We start from the raw sequence: 17,964 nt of genomic DNA, 5'->3' as shown, positions 1-17,964 counted from the left end.
AGCAGTACTGTGGAAGGAGGAAGACTTCAGGCTTATTCGTGTTTGCTAAGGGAAGGTTAGCTGCTTACAATGGTCTATTCGTGCTTAAAAGTCTTCCAGAACACACGTGTTTTCCATCAATAATGCATAGGCCTTATAAAAATACTGGACTCTTACACACCGGTGACATTTCCTTCTGTCATTGCATCCAGTACCAATAATTCATTCTGCTGTTTTGTTCCAGCTGTGAAGGTGTGGTTCAGTATTTTTATAGGTTGCACAGTTGCAGGTGGTGGTCCCACCTTCCTGCTCTGTCAGGTACTGCTTCCTATCTTAGGCAGTACTAGTGTGTTCTGTTTGTTGGTCACTAGTAAGCAACAGACCATGGTTAAGTGATTTAATTGCAAAGAACTCAGGCAGATCTTTATCTGTAGCTCCAGCAGGAGCTTGAGTAATACTGTTCTCCAGCTTAATCAGTGCAATATTGGCTTCTGCTGCAAATATTTGTGCACAGATTTAACTTCACTGCCTACATGGGTAGAGGTAAATAAGCTCAAGTGCTCCCATGTTAAAGGAACACAATGAAGCAGGCCTGAGGTTTAACTGCGTGGGGGTTTTGATTTTTTTGTTGTGTGAAAAATTTTCATGGCTCTGTGTCAATGCTCTGAGGGACATTTTCAAAGAAGGCTTCCTCTTGCTAATGGTGATCGTTCTGTGGTGTTTTGGAAACTTCCAGACCCAAGTATGTTTTGAGAGTAGCTAAGCACAAAGTGTTCCAAATGGGTGGCTTTTTAAAGTGAGGAGTTGGCACTGAATGGCAGACTCTCATAAACTTTTGAGCTCAAGCAGAACATTTTCATTTAATTGTTATCCCCAAAGTGATTTTGGTCAGTACAACTGCTTAAACATACCATCAACATAAGGCTCAAGATTTTCATTACAATAAAGCATTTCACATGAGAACACTTTAAGCAGCATAACATGCTTAGTATTTAACAAAACATTCTCCAAATATCTGTACAGAATTATTTTAGTAAATGGTCTTTCTGGAACAAGACCTACCCCTTACAAAACAAAACACCAGAAGTCCTTTTGTCACTGGTTAACAGCTGTTTTGGGTGATGTCTTTGCCATTAAAACTCTAGGAACAAATAATCTGCAAGAGGTACAAGACCAGAAGATGGTTCTATATAACCTACACTTTTAAATGAAGATTCTGCTTCCATGGTTTTGTATGTTTATTTTGGTGGAATATCAGATTACAGCATCATAAAATTCTATTTACTATTTAAAGTAAAATGATAAATGTTATGAAAAAATACCTTTATTACATCAGTGATGCTTTAACTAAAGTGAATATTAAGACTATTAACCAGGGGTGGAAAGTTTTAGGCCCTGATATTAAAAGCACTTCTATATGTCCTTAACTTTACGTATAAGGAGTCTCCCTGGCAGCAGAAGGGCTACTCTGATGGGCAGTGTTAAGTGTGTGCCTAAGTGCGTGCAGAATGTGGGCCGAAGTACTCAGAGAGGAGCAATGTGTTTATACATGGAAACATTCTCAGCACATAAATAAAATCTGGCTTTTTAGTATGTACATACACTGAAAGAATATTCTTAACTGAAAGGATGTGTTTTCTTTTTCTCAATGGTACATATGTTTCCGTTTCACTCAAGGTGTTTACGTATTCTCAGCTAAAGAATTATATTGGCCGTGAATGAAGCACGGATAACAAATCTAAAACAAGAATGTCTTATCAGCAGGCAATACTGGGGGAAGAGAAGGCTGGCGATCATTTCTATATACCTGGTATTAGTAAGAAACCTTCTCATAGAGAAGAATAGACTTTTAAATATTTTCAGTCCTGATACATATACAACAGTAAAAATTCACATTTTCATGCTTTAGTGAGACGCTTTAAAATCCTACTGCAGGCAGCTGTCAGAGTAGCTCTGTCCAGTTCCTAGTAGCTGCCTCACATTCTGCTCTAGTACCAGAGGCTTAAACTCTTGATAGTTGAGCAGCCACAGGAAAACACAGTTCTACCAGATTTATAAAGGGAAAGAGAAAGAAAGAAAGTGATGGGTCTTTCTATTTCAAGAGGCCCAGTAGCTCTCCTGCGTCCCAGAACAAGACCTGTTCATGTTTTCAGTCCCATTAGACCTGTCTTGTACAATTTCTGATGGCAGCGCCAATGTCTGTTCCACACAGTCCTCAGTAGTCTAAGAGAAATGTACCCATCACATGGCAAGAGAAAAATAGCCCTTTGGAGCATAGCTGAACCCCTCTCCCTTTGAATAGGCAGAATACCTATCTATTGCACCAGTTTTTCCAGCGTACCGGGAAGGATCACCAGGGTCGATGCCTTTCGTTGCTATATACACTTCTCTGATAAATTCAATGTCTCTGTGGGGAAGGTGACCTGGAGGGGGCTGCCCTTGGATGTAGAGCTGGCCCCACCACCAGACCTGATCTCATTCACCAGGAAGACACTCTCTGAGTCCTGCCCGTGTGAAGAGTCTGAGGTCTCTGAGCTGCGCAGTGTCCTTACGGATGTAGTGTCAGACTGAGCCAGGCTTGCACTGGGGCCGGGAAGCAGCACACGCCCCCCGACGCTGCTTTCACTTAACTCCGGGGGATAGAGCAGTGTTTGTGAGGTGCTGCTGATCTCCCGCAGCTCACGGGAGATGAAGGAGGGCGACTGACTTGACACGGCGGAAGAGGTCCTGCGGCCATCCACGCAGTTGAAATTGCTCCCCGAGTGCTGCCTCCGGGCCCCTCCAATGCGGCAAAAGAGACACTTGATCTTCTCAATGGCTTTGCTGAGCACAGTCTTGCGGAGGAGGATGTAGACCCACGGGTCCAAAATGGGGTTCACCGAGGCAATGCGAATGGCTTGCAGGTCGGGGTTTTGCCTCACATCCTCCACTAATTCGGGCTGATAGAGCTGGTTCACGAAGACACGGACCTACCCAGAGAGATGGGGGAGGAGAAAGGTGCAATTTTACAATTACATCAGGAAATCAAAGTTTACGTATCGAAGCAGAGATCTCGATTTACATCTGCAAGCTAGAACATGAGAAGAACCTGGCAAAGCAAAGCACCTTGGATTAGCAGCCGCAAATTTATTTTTGGAAATGGCAAGAAAATCAGAGATTAATCTGTTGTAAATTGATCTTCCGTGCTACAGGTAGGAAAAGAATGGCTCTTTCTCCCTGCTCCCCTCATAATTAATCCTTCAACCTTCAATTTGGGCTGCTGCTTTTGAAACTTCTTTGTTGATGGATATAACCCAGGAACAAAGATTTAGACCTGTATCCTGCTTCCTTAGTATATCTCAAGTCTTACGCTATCTGCAAAGGGATATCTGAGTTCACTGAAGAGACCTGGCCAACCACTTCCTCCAGTAGGGGTCTAATAATTGTATGTTTAGAAATAAACTGAAACCCATATTATATTCCAGGTATATTAACTTCCAGAAATAAGCCCAGAGCTGTTGATTCCCTAGTTTAGAAATACCTTTTGCTGGCACCTGTCCTTACTGGAATTGTTTGTATACCCTCAGCTGTTTGCTTATTGCAGCATGTTTTGGACAAAAGAAATAAAAGAACAAAAAGAAAGGTCCCTCACAGTTTGGAGATTTTTAATAGGTGAAGATGATGAGATCATTCCAGCGCTGGACTGGAATGCTTTGCTCACCTACATGAGCCATCATCGGGTTCTACTTAGAAAAACGTGAAAATGCTTATCGAGTAGTTAGGAATTGGAGATTCTGAAGCTGCCTTTTGAATTAGCACTTTCAGTTTATCATGTACAAAATTTAAGACAGGATCCTGTCATCTACACAGAAATGCCTCCTTCAAGTTCTTCCTTTGAATCTAAGAAAAAAAACAAACAGTCCCTACCCTGGATTTGGGGCTACTTCTGTAATGCTGTTCTAAAGCACAGGCCAGTTCTTTGACATGAGTTGTTGTTATCTTTCCAGTGTCCCTAAAGAGCATGATGTCATATGAGTTTGTTTATCAGTCCCAAATAGCTGCTCTGTTTTAGCAAGACCTACGCAGTGTCCTGCATTTTAGGAAGGCCTAGGAAAGCCACTGAAAAGAACGGATAATGGAACATGCAGTTTACTTAGGACTTCTTAAGGTAAGGCTAAATAAATCTATTACTTCTCTTTTTATGTGATACAGTAGAAATCTAGTAGCAAAAGTACGGATGTTTTAAAGTCTCAGACTTAGCTCCTGAAATGAATCAAGCCTGGCCTAGCTAGGAGAAGGTTACAGGCAAGGAGGAAGACAAGCATTTAAACAACAGCCAAACTAGAACAGCCTCCTCGAGTCATTTTTACTAGAAGTTATGCTTGTGAAGCCTCGTGAAAAAAATCACAAATCTTTTAGAGAAATTTTCCCGCAGCAGGGCAATGTGGTGGTATTCTGCCTGTCAGGATTCAGAGCTTGAATGTGTTCCAAAGCTATAAACAAAGTATGTTTAAAATAATGCAGAGTGCTTCTTTGGAAGTCCTATGCATACAATCTCTCTCAAATCAGTGAGTGTGAAACTGATGATCATCTGTATTTTCTTTCTCAGTACTTTCATATGGGTTTATGGGTAACAAAACCTTCACACAGAATTCCAAACATGGGAAAATCTTGAATTGATACAGAACTATAATGATCTGAGTTTTACTCTCTGTTACTTTCCTAATTATTTCTAACATTGCGTATGTTTTTTGACAACTAATTTACAGAGCTGATTTTTCTGTTAAGCCACACACACAATTGAAGTACTTTAAAGCATATTCCTACGCATGTAGATCTTGTCTGTTTTTTTTATTTATTTATTTTTCTTTGATTTTTTTCATTATTTGTTTTGTTTGTCTCCAAACTGCTGCCACTCTTATCTGATATCCATCATTAAAGAACTCTGTGTACTGCTGGCTGAGAGAAGACCAGTCCCTCCAGAGTCCAAAATTCGTAAATACTGTTTTGCAGGCATTCACTGAGGATTATTTCTTTAAAAAAGGCACATTGCTGAAATCTCCTGCTGTGGGCTTTTGGAAGTGGTGTCCAGGAAAGCCGTCCTCTCCCCTGCGCTGAGTGCAGCCTGCAGGAGCGCACCGCTAGGTGGCACAGATGTCCCGCAGTCGCAGCATCCCCGCCTCCCAGACGGGGTACCCGCAGCTCTTGCTAGCTGCCCCCATTCCCATGGGCAGCAGTTGCAGCCCCAAGGGCGGGACAGCAAATGTAAAGGCACTGCCAGTGATATCAGCTCTGCAGGTGGGGATTAGTCCTGGGACTTGCACAAGCTTATGCAAGTAGAGCTGCACTTGGTGACACAGGCTCTGAACCTGAAAAGCAGATGTCAGGTTTCCATAATGTGAAACACTGAAAAATGAGTTGATGAGACGATGGCATCAGCTAAACGCTGTCCTTGAAATCTACTTGGCCATGTGTGTAAGATTCCCTCCTCCCCCCTTCCCCTCAAAAAAAAAAAAAATAGTAAGAGGTCATAAATACATGAAGAACCAATTTCCCTTAAGGATTTGACCTGCGCCGTAACAATATTTCTTTACAGATGCTCCTCCTTTTTCTGTGCTGAGATTTTCCTTTATGCAAGGGAATACACCCTGAAGGTGTGTAAATGCTGGTCGACATATCTAACCATTGATCATAGGAAGGGTACCTGCTCTGAGAGGCAGGAATCCAAAGGACAGTGTTGTGGGAGTGGAGGACTGCTAGCAGCTCATGCTAACTACATACAGTCATTACCAGGAATATCAGAGGTGTGACATGGAGAGGTATTTAGTGATAAATTCATCCACATCACAGAACCAGAAGGCACACTTTGAAGATAACTGAAGTACACAGACCAACTTTGGAGACCTGATTTTTGTTTTCCTTTTTTTTTTTTTTTTTTTAAAGTTAGACCTATAGTTACACATCAGTGACTTAATAGTGGGATTGTTCCTTTTGATAAGCACCACCTGAAGTTGAAGTACCTGATTCACCTTTCTCTGACTACCTGGTAGAGTTTACGGAAAGACAAAAATGTCTTTAAGTGCTGACGCTGTGGTTGAAAAGTACAATCGCAAATTGCACAGCTTGCTTTATGTTATCTCTGTATGCTTTATTTCCTTGTGACAGATATGTGACGTGTAGGGAAGAGATTCCTAAAATGGACCTACTTATTGAAAACTTTGTACCGTACGAAACTGTTTCAATTTCACAGAAAGGTCCCATGTCTTTTCTTAGCAGCCCCCCAAAATGTCAAATGCATTTATCAATTCAGACCTGTTGCATGGATTACATATTAATCGCAATATGGTAAAAATTAATCTGTGTTGGAATGTCACTTTATGATTTCTTTACAACCTGGTAAAGAAAGAGCATTTATTAATGTATCATCTACACTAACAGTAAGAGATGTATCCTATTTTGGCTACAAGTCTTCTGTTACAGGATGAAGCATGATGAAGGATATTGCCTTGCATCTTCTTAGTAAATCCAGAGTAAGTGGAATTCATTACTGTGTTAGCTAAGCTGATGTTTGAATTTCTGCAGTTTAAAATCCTGATTAAAGAAAGAAGCGAACGGGAACAACTCAAGTCTCAATAGAACGAGGTTTAAATGTTACATCTGCAGCCACAGAATACACGCAACATATTTTGAAAGTATTTGTGGTTTGTTTGCAGTTGTGTTAAGAAGCACGTTGCTTCATGGTGCATTGAGTTTATGGTGAAGTGATAGGTAGTTGTAGATCACAGTCCTGCGTGTTTTGCTGCTTTTCCTTTTTACTAAATATGAATGTGAATCATGACTTCTATTCCTATGCAGTATGATAAAGTGACTAACATACTTATTGTTCCAGAATAATTAAAGGAGTAGTTATCTTCATAGCTTCTACCTGCCCTCATAAAATCTCCCCACATACTGATAGGATAATTTTAAAATCTGTACAGTAGAAAGCAGGAAACAAGTTTTTCAGCTCTACAAGCCAATACCCTTTGCCCTTCAAGGGTTTGGTGTCTGCTGTAGCAGATCACTCCATTGCTCGAAAATCATGCCTGCCACCTTGCTGTTTTTGGCTGCAGACAGCCCCTGTACTTCAGAGACAAGCCAAAACAAACCAAAAGAAAATCCAAACTTTTAGATCAATTAAACATTAAGTTAGAAACCTTTGATTATTTCATATGATCAAACACATGGACACCTTGAAACATAGCATTTTATTTTCAATTTCACTGCAATTCAGCCATGTTCAGTGGTCAGGATCATAAAAAGTCACATACTTAAAAATCTAAAAGTGTCTGACAGGCTGCTGGAGTGAACTGGAGTTTGAATACTATGTGCTTATGTACACACAAAAGGGTTGGTTTTGTTTTTTTTTAAAGGCTGGATAGCAATTTCTAATATGTTCTTGACACCCCTCCCCTCCCATGAAACTCATCCCCTACTTTTAAATATATTCAATTCTGTTTTCTAAAAACTCAGATTTTTAAAAGATGAAATAACCAATGTGGAATGCAGGAAAGAGGCAGCATGCAATTTGTGTATTTTTTTTCTTATTTCATTTTTAAACTGTTGTAAGAGTCTTCTTCATGCCTTCCACACCACTTTGTGTACACTGAGAACACATCAGGTTACATCAGAAGATTATTTTCGCTAATGATTTTTGTTCAACTTTTTTCCCTTAATAAATTTGATCAGCCTTCAGCTCTGCAAAGTTAATTCAGTCTTTTGTACAATGCTCAATAATTTTGCCATAGTAGTTGTCATTGTAAAATTTTGCTGATTTTATGAATAAATCACTAAAATGCTAAACAACTTTACTTGCCATCCAAGTCCTGGAGCATCTCATTATTAAGAACGTCTGTTCTCTGTGACTCAGCTTGCTGTTCTTTAACCACTTTTTAAATCAAGCCAAGCCTTTTCTTACTATTTCAGGGCTATTTAATATTTTAAGACGTGAAAATTTTTGTTAAATCCTAGTAAATACAGTTTGCTGGACTGCCTCTGTGTACTAGTTTATTGTCTTGTGAAAATGTTAATTCTAAAAAGTTAGAAGCTTACGTCTCTCTTTCTGAAGTTGCTTTGACTTCAGTGATAGTTTATTCAGCTGAAATCATCAGTAGGAAATCAGCTCATCAGAAAATGTCAGTCACAAATCACCCTCTGAGCTTGCTTTGTGTATCTGAATCATGCCACCACCACCTTACTACTTGTATGTTCTTGGTGCCCGCCAGGATCTCCTGTTATAAATGCACCTCTCAGTCTCCTCTGTGGTGACAGCTCCATAGTTTAATTCAGAGGAGCTCGTTTGAGTCATGAAAATGTATGTGCATATGAGTGATTTTCCTGTCTCTGCTGGTGGCTCTTTCTAAGGATTTATAGCATAAAGGTGTCACTTCTCTGAGTTTATCCTGGAATGCTTAACCTCAGTGCATAAGTAACACAGAGGGCTTAATACACATATGCAACAGTGCATCACCGTATGAAGAAACATAAATGGGTACAGGTTATTCCCACAGGGAAATGACTGATAAAAGCTACCTTTACAATGAAGTAGTTTAACCATGCTGGACACCGTAATGATGTGTCTATATGTGTTTTAAAAAAAAAGGTTTTTTTTCCTAGTCACGCACCTAAGTGAAATACGGAAATAGTGAAATGACAGTCTTTTACTTTGTTTTACATACAGAAGAAATCTGCGGCTTTAGCTGAGAAAAGCTACCATCTGTGAGCACTCTCGAGGCAACACCATGCCTTTGTAAGAAGCGAAATCAAGGTCTGAGAGAGCTTCAGAACTTCGTCACCCGCACCTTCACACGTGTTAAGGTTTCCACCAGCTACTGTTTAAATAATAAATCTCTCACCCCACCCAAGTTCATTAATTTTAAGTGTCAACAATCTAGTTTCCTTTCTGGCAATCTCTCCCTCTTGATTTTTCCCCCTTTTTTTTTTTTTTTTTTTTTTTTTTAGACTTTATAAAAGCTTCCCTAGCTCCTAATGTATATGAACAATTTCATTTTACACTCAGCTGTTCTGTAGCTAGTCCTCAGTGGGATAAGGTTTTGGCTTTTTCCTGACACCACAGAAGTCCATCAGCTGGTACCCTGCACTGTGTTGTGACATTGCATTTAATTCCCAGAACCTGTTCTCTGCATTTACCAGCATCTCTTTTGAAGACAGCATATTGTTATTTTGTGAAGTAGCTGCTACAATATTAGATGAATCGCATTAAGTACTGTGGACCCACGGGTACTCTAAGGTTTTGGCCACTCTACAACCTGATTCCTTCCAGTGTGGCAAGTCGACTTGCCCGTGAGGTTTCTGGTGCTGGACTGCAGAACAGGTTGTGTGAGGTTCCTCGATCTAACACGCGTGCCGCTCAGAGGCAGCCTGTGCACAACTCAAACGGCATGTTTTGATTTCCTTTAGGCGACATGCGATAAATGGACAGGAAAGTGTCCAGTTATGCCGTGGCACAACGCGAAGTGACACGGCGCTGTGTGACAGGAGACAGCCTTTAGCGACAGCCCGAGCACTGGTGCTCCAGCAAAGCCACACTCCACTGGCTTCTGTTTATGTTAGTAATGTGGCAAAACTGGCCTGACCCTTGCAGTTACACCCTCCTTTGAAGCAGGGGGATGGACTCACTGACCTCTCCGAGCTTTCAGACGTATTTTTCTGAACTTCCTTACTGAGCTGTAGCCTGTTTGTTTCGCATCCCCAGCTGGCCACTTGCATCTCACGCACATCACAACCCCTCTGTGACACTGGGATTGCAGAATAGTTCCTACCTGCAATAAAATTCCTGAAAACAATCCATCTTCCAAAAACACTTTCTGTCTAAGAAGTAGTGCTTGGCTCCCTAAACTGTGTTTTGGAAGGTGGCGAACAAGGCAAGCCAGCTGCTTGTTTAATGTTTCTGAGCCAGAAGGGGAGAGAAGTTCGCCAAGTTTTATTATGGTGGGTGGCAAGCAAGAACTGAGCCTCGAGCTGGTGTGGTTTTTTTTTGTCTTCCTTTGAGATAAGGTGGAGGAATAGAAGAAAGTAGATCCTGCATGTTCAAGTCAATGACAGTAATTGTACCAGCTGTTTCAGAAAATTAGCAAATGGTTAGTGGTAATGTTGTCTGGCATTTTGGTATGATCTCTAGCTCCATGTGGGCCAGAATCCTCCAACTCCCATTTAACAGAAAATTGCACCAAGTGGCTCCACTGAATTTAGCCCTCCAACACTGGGGAGCTGTTTGAGGGCTATACATGCATGGGATCTACCCCCAGCGTATCCTTCAGGACGGGACCTCAGTTCTGGTTTTGGGCGCGAAGCGCTCTGCACCTTGCTGGTGCCACGTGAAGAGAACTCTCTCCTCCTGCCAGATCCTACGGACTGCTGTACACTTCATTAGCAGAGTGCCTATTTTAAAAACACAATAAGCACCCAGCAGTGTGGGCCAGCCCCAAACCTCACTCATCACAAATTAATTTTGGAAATGAACTTTAAAGTGCCTTTAGCTCTCAATAAGATTTTTTCTGTGTGGATTCCAGTTAAAGGGTGGAAAATTTGTTAAGAATTTTTGGCACTGTATGTCAGCCAATCAAAGGAGCCTGGGACTTGGGATGAGTGTGTTTCTTTTCTTGTAAATATAAACCATAACAACTCTCTTCTATCACCATGTATGCATGCTAACTGCACTGAAATTACTCCTAGAGTTTGCAGCACCAGCTAAATGGGATTCTGTCCTACAGGCACAGGCTAGGAGGAGAAAAGACTCAGCAATGTGGGTGATGGAAGAAGAAGGGTTGCACAATGTTACTCACCACAAGAGGAATGGAGCAGATGAGCACCACCAGGGAAGTGGCAATGAGCAGAATAACCATCTGGATCTCTGCACCGGCCATCCGACGGAAGCTCCGGCGTCTGCGAAAGTCAGATAAGCGGCTGGAGGTGGTGTCTGTCCCCAGGGATGTGCGTCGCATGAACTGGCGGTGCATGCGAATTAGGGCCACGCAGACCAGGATGTTGCAGATCACTGTAACCATGATCAGGAAGGAGCTGAAGCCAGCGTACATGTAGGAATATGCTGCATGAGTGGCCTTCTTTGCTCGCCAGTCTATGAAACACCAAGTGTCAGGGTACTGCCGGGTTGATTTGCCAAGCCCCATGCTGGGGAGGGCGCAGAACAAGACGTTGGAAGCGTAGATGGCGAAGAGCGTGAGCCCTGCCAGCTTCTTATCTACGTAATGGTTGTAGAAATAGGCATGGTTGATAGCCAGGTACCTTTCTATTGACATGGCACAGATAATGCTGAGGCCAGACAGTCCAAAGAAGAGGAGGATGAAGGAGCTGTACTCGCACAGCGCGTCTCCTCCTGGCCAGCGATTCTGCAGGTAAGTGGCAATAGTGACCGGACTCACCAGGCAAGTCCCCAGGAGGTCGGTGACCGCCAGCCCGCAGACCAGCGTGTAGAAGGTGGTCTCCTTCTGCTCCTTCCGGGACTTGCAGAGCACCACGATGGCGATGAGGTTGCCCACCACGCCGAAGATGAACATGACGGTGGGGATGGTGGGGGGCTTCCCACCCTCGGCCCCGCCGGCGGTCCCGTTGGCGGAGCCGTTGGCAGGTGTCATGATGGTGGGGCTGAAGGACATGGCGCTGCCGCTGGGGAGCCGAGGCAAGGAGAGGGTCCGGGAAGGAAAAGCAAAGGAGGAATCGGGGAGGAAAAAATGGAAATTACAAAACAGGAGAGAGGAAAATTGCCGGTGTGGTTTAGGCAAGAAAAAAAAAAAAAAAAAGAGGAAGGAAAAAAAAAATCGTGAGAAGAGACGAAGCGGGGGCAGCCCCGGCTGGCAGCGGGGAGAGCCGAGCGCAGCCCAGCACCGGATCCCAGCGGATCCCCGCGGATCCCGGCGTCCTTCGCCGCCCCTCTCTCTCTCAGCGGCACCGGCGGGGGCTCCAGGTGCCGGCGGGGGCGTCGCGGGAAGGTGCCGGAGCGCGGTGCCCGCCACTCATCCCCTCCTTCTTCCCTCCCTCCCTTCCCTTCCTTCCCTTCCTTCCCTTCCCTCCGCGTCGCGGGACTGGGGCTCCTCTCCCCTCAGCGCCGCGCTCCCGCCGAGTTTCGCCGCGGAGGGCGGAGGCGGCCCGGGGCAGCCGCCGCCGCCGCTCCCCGCCCTCTCGCTCCATTGGCCGGGCGGCGGCGGGCAGGGCCGGCCCGCGGCACCTCCGCCCGCGGCGGGGGCGGCTGGGCGGGAGGGGGCGCCCAACGGCCATGGGGGGCCGCGAGGGGACCGCGAGGGGACCGTGAGGGGACCGCGAGGGGCACCTGCCGCCGCCCCGGCGCGCTGAGGGAGGGTCGGTCCCGCCGTGGGGGTGGGTGGCCGGGAGATAAGGCGGGTGGTGCCGCGGGACCGCGGTGGGAGCTCTTGCATCAGGCTCCCGCTGCCAGCCGTCGGCTTTCCTCACAGCCCGTCATCTATGTATTGCTTCTCCCTGGCTCCCGTGCGTTGCTGATGGCGTTGCTAAACACAGGAAGGGTGTGTGTGCGTGTGAGGGACGTGTTTGTGTGTTTGTGTCGAGGGCTCGCTTTAGCTTGACCATGAGGAGATCACGTACGGGCTTGGGAATAGGATTGTACTTGCCGGCGGAGCCCGGTTGTTGTGGCTGGGCTGACGGAGGGACGAGAGCTGTGTTTATCTGATGCCTGGCGCGGTGGCACTCAACGAGCAGCGGTGATTGACGAGTCCCTGGAGCAGAAACACCGGCACGGAGCTCACACCACGACAGGTAGACACACGCAAAGGTGTTCCTCTGAGAGGAGATGCACCAGTGGTGCCTGTGCCTGGTCAGGAGCGAGGTCCTCAGACCGCCACGCCGCGTCCAACACCTGGCTCAGGCTGGCCGCACGGCCTCTCTCCTACATGAGATGACATCAGTTGCTACAGTGGATACGAAACCCATGCCCTGAAGCACGAAATTTATATCCTTAAGCAGAACCTCTTCTCTGAAGTAAAGGCAAAACGTGTTACCAAAGTCTAATCTTTTTTCACTCTTACTATCCTCCACCCCCCCCTTTCTCTAAACCTCTGGCAGCGGTGATGTCATGGTGTGCTGACAGCAAAAATTCTGCCAGGGCAAAGTGCATGAGGCCGTGTATCGAAGGAAAGAGGGTGAATAATACCAGTTTTCAACGTTGTGTGAGCAGATGTGGAAAAGAAGGCGACTTTTATGATTTGATCATTCAGCATTTTAGTGTTGTTATCTTGCTTCTTGGAAATTAAAGTTTATTCTTAGGAAATATAGTTGGCTTAAAAATAACATGTATATAAATAAGCTGTACTAGTTTTGGTGGTCTGTTCAGATAGAGTAAATAGGACTTTATACGTTTGGCTGGTATGACAGCTCTTCAAGCCTCTACAAAATCAGAAGAATATTCTGTCATAAACATAGAGCTACATGTGGGAGTAGAGATTGCTCAATTAAGTTTGCCTAATTGTCAGAAACAAATTAGAAGCAGCCCAAAACACTTGCAAAGGAAATGCACAATGTAATGCACTGCACAATGATTTTTTTTTCTTATCTTTTAAGTAGTTTTCCGGGTGTTGCAGCATAAGAACACCTGGTCTGGGTGTTCCAGGAAAGCTGCCCCTGGTACACAGCAGGCTCTGAATTCAAGCTGTGTAACTGTACGTGTTTTCTCTGTTGTCCTTCTTTCATAAACTAGGACTTTGGTGCTCTGGCATTAGAGGCCATTATGTGGGATTAAGTTAACACAGGTGCAGCAGTATAGAAGAATTGCCTGACTTCCCTGAAGCAGAGAAAAGGTTTCTAATAACAAAGAGCAGGGGAAATGATTTGTGCTTCTGTGTTGCTGCTTTTTCTTTGACTTTTTCCTTACTTACAGATCCAGTCTCATGAAGTATTTTGACCATCTCGTAACAGGTTGTGTGTCTTCAGAAGTCTTAGTCTACAGAAGTAGAGGGTGCTCAAGTCTTTTGGGGGTATGTATACCTGTGTGTCTGTGTGGAAGAATGAATGCTATTTTTCATTCTACAAGGTTTGTCTTGCAGTGAGTATATCTAAATAACTGATTAAAAATGCAGAGGAGCCAAGGAGACCAGTGAAATAACAATGGAAGTGTAGCTTTGAGTGCAAGGATAGTGAGATCAGTTTTTTGAAATAATGTTAGTTCTTAGAGAATATGATAGTTACAGAAGTGTGGTACAGATTACATGTGATTTTACTGTATGTCTCCTTTGTGTAAAAATTCTCAAATAACTAGAAAAACTTAGTAAGTTTTAGGAATTTCCCTTAGAATTAATAGTTCCGATATCTAGAACTCATAGTCAAGATGAGAATGATAATCATACAAAAGATTTAGTCTTCAGAGGAAGGAAGACACTTAAAGTGGAACTGAAAAACTGAAGAAATTCCGCTTGCAAGGTGAGTAGTCATGCTGTCACAGCAATAGTGTCACGCATTGTAGCACTGAGTAACCACCAAAGAACTTGTATGTGAAAACCGCATAGGGGACAAGTCAAAATAGCATGAACAAAAACCAAAAGCTTCTGAACGATAATCAAGTATGGAATAAAAGTTCTCGTTTTAAAAATACTAAATGAGATAACATGATCACTGGTTTATAAAATGGATGCAAACCATTGTAGTGTATGTGATTTAAATGTGCATTGCTCTTTACTTATATACACATATTACATGACCACCACACAATAAACAAGACTTTTTAAACATGAGGCTTATTGACCGGTGGAACAGTTCATTTGGAAATGTTTTCGATTTCTATATTGTTGGTGGTCTTTTAATCAGGCCAAGTAAACATTGTGCTATCCTATGGTTCAAGCAGAAGCACCAGACTTGCTAACAATGATTAGGATAAACTTTACTTGTCTCAAAGTAAATTTTTTTTTTTCTGATTTTAGTACTGTTACAATTGTTAGAAGATTAATACTCAAATACATCAGTGAACTACTATGGCTTGATTAGTTGAGCTATATAGAGCTGTATAACTATTTGTGGTTATATTTCTAGCATGGTGAAAGAGATTTAAATTTGCATACTTGGCCTTCCCTCTCCCCTTCCTTTCCCTGTCCCCCCCTCACCGTGATGTGATAAGAGGCTCATAATTATTCAGCATTTCTCAGCTGCCACATGAAAGCCTTTTTCAAGCTCCTTTAGCCCGCTGATGGTTCCAAAGCCCTACCTGTGTTGCTCAGAGGGAGCTAGACTGTAGACAACTAACCTACTGAAAGGTCTCTAGCGAGTGGAGCTCTTTGTAATGTTGACACCAAAATGCTAATGTGGACTTGTAAGTTGATGTCTTCTTTACTGGAAGTGCTCCTATGAGCTCCATTTCCAGAGAAACTGCATTTTCAGTGGCTTTGTAAGTTGGGCACTAGAAGTGGATATGCAACCAATTTTGGAAGCTTTGGCCTGAGGTCTTAACATATTGCAGGCCTGAAACAATGGTGTGCATGGTAAACTCCCATTAAATAATTCAGGATCAATAATATTCTTGAATTACTCAACAGTTTGTCAACTTTTCTCCTTTGGAGGGAAATTTAGCTACATGAAAACTTCCTTGTTGCATTTTGCTTAATTTTTGTTCAGCTATTCATGCTTTTGACATATTTTTTTCAGGGAAAAAAAACAACAAACAAACACAACATAACACAACATTGAGATGTTGAGATGGCTATTACTAAACTATGCCTGTATGCCAAAATAAAATCATTATTAATAGACAGTGGAAATAGACCGAACCAAATGTTACATAATGGTCTTTAATTAATCAATAGGAAAGAAAAAATACATGAGGAGTAAGCTGAAGAAACATTTAAAAGGAAGTGGGAGATTCTGTAATGTAATTGGAATGGAAATAGCATTGTAAGTAGATACAAGTTTTTATATTTTAAAGCACATAATGTTTTTCTGCCCGCAGATTTTCTTGTAACATCATCGCAGATAATAAAGTATTAGATTTACAAATGCAGGTAAACCAGTATTAGATTTAGATGTATTAGATGTACAAGCAAACCGGTATTAGATTTCTTTTAAGAGTTCCAGTTATTACTAGCCCAACTAGTAATATTACTAGTACTTCTGGTACATTTCCTTTGTACCTGATGAAACAGCTTGCTGTGTGGGGGCTTTCCCTGGGAGGGGGAATTCTCTGGGGAGGAAGGGGTATCTCCGGGCCACTCCGTGAGAGCAGTCCCCATCGCCCTTTTCTCCCTGCATGACCATCCAGGAAAGAGCTGCAAACTGCCACTGGAAGAGGAGCTGATGAGAAGCAGGCACGCAAGACACCTCTGCACTCCTGCAGGATACTAATACTCCCAGAAAATACAATGTGTTCCATACTAGTCAATCATGATACTGAAGTTATTTTTTTTCCCAGTTTAAATGAAGCTATTAATCTTTACAGTACACAATGATTTTTTCCTCTGTAATAACATTTGTCACTGCAGTGTTATATAGTTCTATTTTAGCAGTTATAAAATCTGCATTGAGTTACTTACTCTTTTCTCCCAATTCATTTCTTCAAAGCAATACAGTTAAATTAGCTTCTTCCTCAATAGTTGCTTACAATTTTTTTCTGATTTTCCTAAGATGGATGGTGCTTACTTGTCTTTCAGAGGCCAAGGGCATGGAAGGGGTGTTCATAGAAGAGCACGAATGGTTAATTTCTAACATCTATTCTTATTTTTCATACATCTAAATAATTATGGCTACTTCAGGTCTTACCTGATGAATTACAAGTAGACAGCAATGTCCAACAAAATGCTACAAATTGAATTCCTTTCATGCACAAACTGTTGCACCTTCATTGAGTAAACAACTGTATTTTTAGAACATATGCTGGATTGGTTTTGCAGGGAATTTTAGAAGGTGTGTTGTAAGTATTAGTAATTGGATTTTTTTCATTTGTTTGTTTTGTTTTGTTTTCAGCAGCTGGGTGCATGGGGTGTAGGTTTTGTTGTGTGTGGTAGACAGTAGTGGTGGAAGCAGACAGAACCTAGCACTGCACAGGAAGTAGTTCTCTGGTAGGTCCTGTTGCTGTCTAGTTCTGCAGATTTTCCACGAGAGAGTTGAAGACATAAGATTCTTTCTGAGGATCCTGATGGTAATTCTTTGATGATATCTGTGTGCCAGAAATTTCAACAGACTTTCTTCTATTTCTTGTTCTTTTTTTTTTCTTTCTTTTTTTTTTTTCTCCAGAGGTATGATAACGGTAAACAGGAGTGTGCTAAACAATCATATCCTGTAACTTTGAAGAAGGAACTGAAGTTATTCACTTCTGTTTAAAACTCATATCAAGTGTTAAAAGATGTGCACCATATACCCCTGTGATGAAATCAGTCGACCTGGGATTTTTGCAGCCAGATCAACAGTTGTGGAAGTTGCATAATTCATGTGATTTTGTAGCATTCCTTTCCTTGTTGTCATACTTGTCTTTGGTGTTTTTTGACATCTCTTTGTAAAATAAACCCATCTTTCTCTGGAAAAATCTACTTCCTCTATACAAATTGTGTTCTCTGATTTTGTTCTGATTAAGCATTCCAAGAAGACTGTCAATAATTTTGAGGTGAAGTGTTTTCTTCAGTGAAGGTACTTGGACCATCTTTCAAAAGAAACCAGAATCCTTTGTAGTAAGAGCTGAGCTGGTATGCCACCTATGCAGCATGAAGGCTGGCTTGGCATCTGATTTCAGCCTAGACGGGAGTTACGATCAGTTCAAAAAGCTGAATAGAAATTTCTTCTTGTACCATCCTGTTCACGGTGGGGCTGGGCTTGAAAGTGTTTTTAACTGTCAAGACAGATTAACAATTAATAGTGCAATGCAATGGCTTTTTCATTGGCTGGTGGAAGAAGTCTCTTGATAAACGCTGAGGCTGGCACTTTGGGAAAGACTTTTCCTTTAAATAAATGATAATTACAATTATTTCGGATGTTTTTGTATACTAT

At 42.7% G+C, this 17,964-nt stretch overlaps 1 protein-coding gene and 1 long non-coding RNA gene across 3 annotated transcripts; one reads left to right on the top strand and one right to left on the bottom strand.

Moving 5' to 3' along the window:
* Positions 1-823: 823 nt before the first annotated feature.
* Positions 824-12,135, bottom strand: PTGER4 (prostaglandin E receptor 4). The gene is made up of 2 exons (XM_040540076.1): positions 10,803-12,135; positions 824-2,948 (listed from the first exon to the last, which is right to left on the bottom strand). The coding sequence occupies exons 1-2, from the start codon at positions 11,631-11,633 to the stop codon at positions 2,355-2,357; spliced, it is 1,425 nt and encodes a 474-aa protein (XP_040396010.1). The 5' UTR covers positions 11,634-12,135; the 3' UTR covers positions 824-2,354.
* A 1,741-nt stretch (positions 12,136-13,876) lies between these two features.
* Positions 13,877-17,498, top strand: LOC121061361. Of its 2 annotated transcripts, XR_005815060.1 has the most exons (4): positions 13,877-13,979; positions 15,795-15,882; positions 16,609-16,677; positions 17,218-17,498. It is a non-coding gene; the product is annotated as an uncharacterized LOC121061361 (long non-coding RNA). The 2 variants fall into 2 exon arrangements; XR_005815059.1 differs by lacking the exon at positions 16,609-16,677.
* Positions 17,499-17,964: the final 466 nt, after the last annotated feature.

This window comes from Cygnus olor, chromosome Z (assembly GCF_009769625.2).
Source record: "Cygnus olor isolate bCygOlo1 chromosome Z, bCygOlo1.pri.v2, whole genome shotgun sequence".
NCBI lineage: Eukaryota > Metazoa > Chordata > Aves > Anseriformes > Anatidae > Cygnus > Cygnus olor.
Note: the sequence above shows the minus strand (reverse complement) of the source record. Positions and strands in the feature narration are given on the sequence as shown.

What these genes read in the sequence shown, in the direction of transcription:
- PTGER4 (XM_040540076.1), bottom strand. Translation starts at nt 11,633, where the DNA reads ATGTCCTTCAGCCCCACCATCATGACACCTGCCAACGGCTCCGCCAAC. An exon ending in TCTGCTCCATTCCTCTTGTG is followed by an intron (nt 2,949 to 10,802) that starts GTGAGTAACATT and finishes CTCTCTGGGTAG; the next exon opens with GTCCGTGTCTTCGTGAACCA.